General features: G+C 45.1%; 1 protein-coding gene across 2 annotated transcripts in view; it reads right to left on the bottom strand.

Moving 5' to 3' along the window:
• WDR54 (WD repeat domain 54) overlaps positions 1-1,253 on the bottom strand; it is a 5,054-nt gene extending 3,801 nt beyond the window's left edge. For both annotated transcript variants that reach the window (XM_006096790.3, XM_023760620.1), the window contains exons 1-3: positions 1,173-1,253; positions 557-779; positions 327-389 (exon numbers count right to left, since the gene is read on the bottom strand). In XM_006096790.3, coding sequence (XP_006096852.1) covers positions 327-389; positions 557-779; positions 1,173-1,216 — 330 coding nt within the window. In that variant the 5' untranslated portion in view covers positions 1,217-1,253. The remainder of the gene's footprint in view (positions 1-326; positions 390-556; positions 780-1,172) is intronic.
• Between the last annotated feature and the right edge of the window lie 5,201 nt (positions 1,254-6,454).

Genomic DNA, 6,454 nt, shown 5'->3' with positions numbered 1-6,454 from the left:
GACCCTTCATCCGAAGACCAACGCTCTATCCACTGAGCCAACCCAGCTAGGGTGGCACTTGGGAATTTAAAAAGACGGAAGGAGTGAGAACATTTGAGATCTTGCTCCCTGGCTTATGCTGTAAGTTTGGCTCAAACTCTTATAAGAGTTTCAAAAAATAAAAAGCATTTAAAAAGATGGAAGGAATGAAGATGAGAAGTAAGGAAGAGTGGGCTGAGCATGTGTAAAGCTTGGGAGTGATGAGAGGCAAGTGCGGAAGGGCGTGGGTCCTTGCAGAGGCGTTGAGAAGACTCTGGTCTGAGAGGGCAGGAAGGTCCTCCTCTTACCTGTATTCCTCGATGTGAGGTGAGCACCAGCAATACCCGAAAGGGGAGGGCACACCAGTGGACCTGGAGGGAGGGGGATTAGAGTAGGGACAAGTGGTCAGCAGGGGACATGAGGACTCAGAAGAGCAGAAATTCAAAGGGTTAGGGAAGGCCTATTCCTTGAGGTTTGGAGAGGAAAGGGCGGGGTTAGGACTGGGTTCAGCAACACCACTTCCAACCTCATTCCTCACCTGGGTGATAAGTGGGGAGCTCACTCCAGCTCCCTCCTTAGCGTGGAGCTGGCGCTGGGCCAAGGGCACACCCTCAGGAGCAACGCTGAGAAGCTGGGCGCTGGGTCCATGCACTACCCCAAAATGTGTGAGGTTGCAGACCGGCAGGTGCAGCACACTGAGGTTGTTGCACAGGGCGGCAGCCGAGCCTCGAAGAGGGATGGAACGCTGCCGGCGGAACATCCTAGGGGAGAGACGCTCCAATCACCAAAAGCTCAGGGCTAAACAGAAGACAGCAATGATTCCTCCCGGAGGGTGGCGGGTGCTGTCATAAGACACTGGGGGAGACCCCTGAGACTGGGTCATGATGTAATGGGGGGCCCCAGAGGACGGTGATGGGGGGTCTGGCATGGGGGTGGGTCTCATGGAGCGAGAGAGTGGAGCCCCAGGGCTGAGTCATGGACGATGGGGGAACCCTAGAGGAGGAATGGTGATGGCACAGGACCCGGTGGCCCCCAGCGCCCGAGCCAAGGCGGGTTAAGGCAGGGTGGTCTCCAGGCCCTTCCACCCTCGGTTAGGCTCCCCGAAGCCCCATGCGCGGGTTAGAGGTCACACCAGTAGCCCCTGGTCGGCTTGCCTGACTCCAGGATCTCTAGGTCCCTCCGAATCCGCCGCCACCATAGAGACGACGCACTTACGCAGGCCGATGGGCGGGGCGAACCACCGGAACCTGCGGCGCGCGGCGCGGTTGCCGGGGTAACTGTGGACAGGGCGAGCCAACCAGCGCACAGCGTGGTTGCCGGGGCGACCGTTAGGCGGCGGCGGCCGCCGGGGCGCAGGGAGCCGTAGAAACCTCGAGGCTGAAGACAGAGGCAGCGATGGCACACGAAAGCTCGGTAAGCTTCAGCTCAGCTGGGGGTGCGCCAGAGCCGGGATCGGCCTTTTAAGGTCGGTGTCGGGAACCGTGGACCAGCCCCGCGATACCCGGTGCCCGCCCAGCACGCCGGCGTTCAAGATGACCGTGCGCCAAAAACCTATGCCCACTCACATGCTTTGCCACAATCGGAAGCTGAGGGAAAAGATCGAATGAGGTGCAGAGTCCAAGAGCAAAAAATTACTTTGGGAAACAGCTCATGGATGTAATACGTCTCTTGCACTGAGGTACCCATTTAAATGGATTAACAAGAATTGGCCAGGGATTGGGGAGAGGAGTTGCTAGATAAATTATCCATTTCCAGAGTTTCAGGAGGAAGAAATGGATTAAATAACAACAATCTTGTGGCTGCACTTGAAAATCAAATTGTTTTAAAACAAGATAATTTAAAATAAAACATTTGAAGAACCTTTGTGTAACAATATCCCAGGCCTCTCTGGTCAGGCCACGTCTAGGCACAAGAGAGGCTCTGAGCCCTAGCCGGTTTGGCTTAGCGGATAGAGCATCGGCCTGTGGACTGAACGGGTCACAGGTTCGATTCCGATCAAGGGCACATGCTCATGTTGTGGGCTAATTCCCCAGTAGGGGGCGTCAGGAGGCAGCCGGTTTCTATCTCTCTTCCTCTCCCTTCCTCTTTGAAATCAATAAAAAAATATATTTTTAAAAAGAGAGAAGCTTGGAGGGGAAGTCTAAAGAACCGACTCTCCTCGCCCAGCCCTACCTGGCCTGCGCTGGCTTGAACTGGTCTGTGGGCTCTTCTCTAAGGTTTGCCACCAGGACTGTTCTCACTAGCAGAGAGGGGAAATGAGGCTTAAGGGATTTTGAGTCCCCTGTGAAGTTTAGAAAACATCAGATCTGAGGGAGAATTTTAGGGAACATCAGGGATCAGTGAGGGTTGGGGGTGAGGAAGCTAAGGTTTGAGAGATTCCATCTGGAGGTAAATTTTGGAGGGAATCAGGTTCAAGTAGACTCTTTATGGGGAGGTGAAGGAGGCTCCCAGGGAATCTACTAGTAAATTCCTATGTCCTGAAATTAACTTGGGACCTAGTCTTTATCTTTTTAAAAATAAATATATTTTTATTGATTTCAGAGAGGAAGGAAGAGGGAGAGAGAAACATCAATGATGAGAGAGAATCATGGATTGGCTACCTCCTGCACGCCTCCCACTGGGAATCAAACCTGCAACCTGGGCATGTGCTCTGACTGGGAATTGAACCTTGACCTCCTGGTTCATAGGCCAAGCTCAACCACTGAGCCATGCTGGCTGGGCATCTTTATCTTTTTAAGTAGATTTTTTTCTTTTCTACTGCTGCCCATTGCTCCCCTGGTTGCAAGTCTCGTGGGGACCCTTAGAGTTAGGAGAGGTACACCTGAGAGGGAAGAGAGGCATGGGCCTACTCCCAGGAGGGAGAGTGCGCCCTGGGTCTTTTGTCTTGAGGGTTTCAAAGACTGGGAGTTTGAAGGAGACATCTGTAATGTTTTCAACAATAAAGATAAGTTTAAAAAGTAGCCTGGTCGGTGTGGCTCAGTGGTTGAGCATTCGACCAATGAACCAGGAGGTCACAGTTCGATTCCTGTTCAGGGCACACGCCAGGGTTGCAGGCTCGAACCCCAGTGGGAGGCATGCAGGAGGCAGCCAATTGATGATTCTCTCGCATCATTGATGTTTCTCTCTTTCCCTCTCCCTTCCTCTCTGAAATCAATAAACAATATATAAAAATAAATAAATAAAAATAAAAGCTGGGAGTTTAGGGGAGGTCTTAGAGGAGGCATGCAATAGAATATTTATCAGCTTCATGCTGATGAACCAAAAGGAGATTTATTCCCTTAAGTTCAACTGTCCTTAGGTGTGGTTGACACAAATGACACTAATTGGATTTCTGCTATCTATCTCCTGAGCTTATAAAATAGAGAAGAGCATAGGAAAAAAAACATACCCACTGTTACAATTTTGGTATTTTCTTTTTCTTCAACACATACAGGTTTACATTATCTGAGATCATACTTGTTCTTTCATTTAACATTAAATCTTAAGTATTTTTCTATGCTTTTGCAAATTCTTCCTAAAGATTACCTTTAATCATTGTATAATATTGCATCATGTAGATAGTACACAATTAGCCATCTATTCTCTTTTTGTTAGACATATGTGTTCAATATTCTGCTATTATAAATCACACCACAGGGAATCTGTTGAAGAATAAATATATATATATTATATCATATTATATTATATTATATATATTGCATATATATAATATATATATTGATTTCAGAGAGGAAGGGAGAGGGAGAGATAGAAACGTCAATGATTAGAGAGAATTATTGATCGACTGCCTCTTGCACACCCACACTGGGGATTGAACCTGCAACCTGGGCATGTGCCCTGAACGGGAATCAAACTGTGACCTCCAGGTTCATAGGTCGATGCTCAACCACTGAGCTACACTGGCTGGGCTGAAGAATATATTTTAATTTTAGATTATACATTTGAATGCATTGATAAAACTATAATTAATATTTTTGAAGGTTAGACATGTTTTCAAATATTTATTAGTCATTTACAGTTCTACTTTTTATTTATTTATTTATTTATGAGAGAGAAAGAGAGAGAGAGACAGATTTGTTGTTCCATATTTATGCATTCATTGGTTGGTTCTTGTATATGTCCTGACTGGGGATTGAACCCACAACCTTGGCATATGGGGACAATACTCTAACCAACTGGACTACCTGGCCAGGACTACCATTCCACTTTTGTGAAATGTTATGTCCTTTGCCTATTATTATCTTTGGAGTTTATGATTGTTCTTATTTTATTTTATTTATTTAAAAAATATTTTTATTGATTTTTCAGAGAGGAAGAGAGGGAGGGAGAAACAACAATGATGAGAGAGAATCATTGATTGGCTGCCTCCTGCACAACCCACACTGGGGATCAAGCCCACAACCCGGGCATATGCCCTGATAGGAAATTGAACCAGGACCTCTGAACCAGGACCTCTGGTTCATAGGTGGATGTTCAACCATTGAGCCATGCCGGCCAGACATTCTTATTTTATATGAGTTTTAATATATTTAGGAATATAAATATTTTTAATATTTGCTACAAATGCAGGGTAGAGCAAAAGTAGGTTTACAGTTTGTATGGAAAATAATACAATAATAAATAAATAATACATGAATAAGCTATGTTCCGTGTACTATAAACCTACTTTTGCCCCACCCTGTATTTTTTGTTTGAGAAGCAGTATAAAGTCAGGCTCTGGAGTCAGACTTGCATATAAATTATCACTCCACTACTTCCTTGTTGTGTGATCTGGGCAAATTCTGTAAAATGGAAAGAAAAATAATATGTAGTATAAAAAATGCAGGAATTGAGCCCAGACGATGTATGCAACTATTATACTCTAAGTGCTGGAAAATGATAACTACGAATATCAGCTTGCAAATTAGGAACGTTTATAAAAATAAGTACAGGAAAATTTGACAATTTGACAATCACACCACAGGGAAGCTATTGAAGAATATACAGTTTTTTCTTACCCAGAGATTATATGACAAGTTATCCTATTTTCCCTACAATTTATATTTTGTTTATATTTTTGTTTTATTTGTGTGTGTGTGTCCTTTAATCCATCTGGAAGTTATTTAGACGTATATTGTGAAATAAGGATTTAAGTTGATTTGGGGAGGAGGAGGAGGAGACTCTAAGCAGCACCAATGATTCCAGCACCCATATATTGACTCATCTATCTCAAATTCTTTACCCCCCAAGAACTTTGGACACTTTGGACTAGTGCAAATAGCAAGGACTGTGGAGTTGGAGCCATATACAGCCTGGGCTTATTGTGGAATCCCAAGCAAGTTCTGGTTAACTGTGTCAGGCTTCAGTTTCTACGTCTGTGAAATGGGCTCAGTGAGCTGTTGTGAAAATTAAATTAGCTCGATCCAACCCCTGAGAAGCACCTGTCACACAGTAGGCTTACTTAGAAAATTATCCCTTTCAGAAGGCTTTTCCTTCCTACTAGCCCAGTGGTCGGCAAACTCATTAGTCAACAGAGCCAAATATCAACAGTACAACGATTGAAATTTCTTTTGAGAGCCACATTTTTTAAACCTAACACTATATAGGTAGGTACATTGTTATTAACTTAATTAGGGTACTCCTAAGGCTTAGGAAGAGCCACACTCAAGGGGCCGAAGAGCCGCATGTGGCTCCGAGCCGCAGTTTGCCGACCAGGGTGTTAGGAGAATGAAGGAGGGGTTAGGTATTCTAGCACCTCTCAGGTGTACCATTGTGGGTAAGGGGATAAGTGATCTGTGAAAGAAAGAGGAGCCCCTTTCTCCACTGCCACAGCCAGTGAGATTTTGGGGGCGAGTACATCCCTGAGGTGTTGCCACAGGGACTGTCCCTTTCCTTTACAAACCTGGCAGAACTGGGGCAGTTCTCCTTGCTAGTCACATTTCTTCAATTATCTCTCTATTAGTTGCTTTCCTTCCACATATAGATATATTCTAGACATGCTTTGCTAAAAGATTTTTCAGTTACCAGCTTATTGTAACTGGTTTCCTTCCTCTTCTACTGAAACTACCCTCCCAGAGGTCATGGTTGGCATCCTCGTTAACAAACCCAATGGCTACGTTTTCATCTTCCTTGACCTTTTTGGAATATTAGAAATTACTAGTTCTACTTGCATCATTGAAACTCATTCCCTGCGGAGATTCTTGGCCTGATTGTGCCACAGAAATCTCAAACTAACAAGCCTTAGGTTTAATTCACCAAATATGTGCTCCATATGTCTATTCTCCTATACTCCGTAATTATTTTAACAGTACTGTACCCACAACGTAGCCTTACTGAAGAATTTGGCATCAGCCTTCATTCCCTGCACCCCTTCCTGTTCCAGTCAATGATTAAGGCATGGTTAATCTTGTAAATCAACCTAGGAACTTCTCTCAAACCCATTCCCACCAGAATGGCC

The sequence above is a fragment of the Myotis lucifugus genome, unplaced genomic scaffold, assembly GCF_000147115.1.
Source record: "Myotis lucifugus unplaced genomic scaffold, Myoluc2.0 scaffold_186, whole genome shotgun sequence".
NCBI classification, from domain to species: Eukaryota; Metazoa; Chordata; class Mammalia; order Chiroptera; family Vespertilionidae; genus Myotis; species Myotis lucifugus.
The sequence above is the reverse complement of the archived record's forward strand: the minus strand, read 5'-3'. Positions and strand labels throughout refer to the sequence as shown.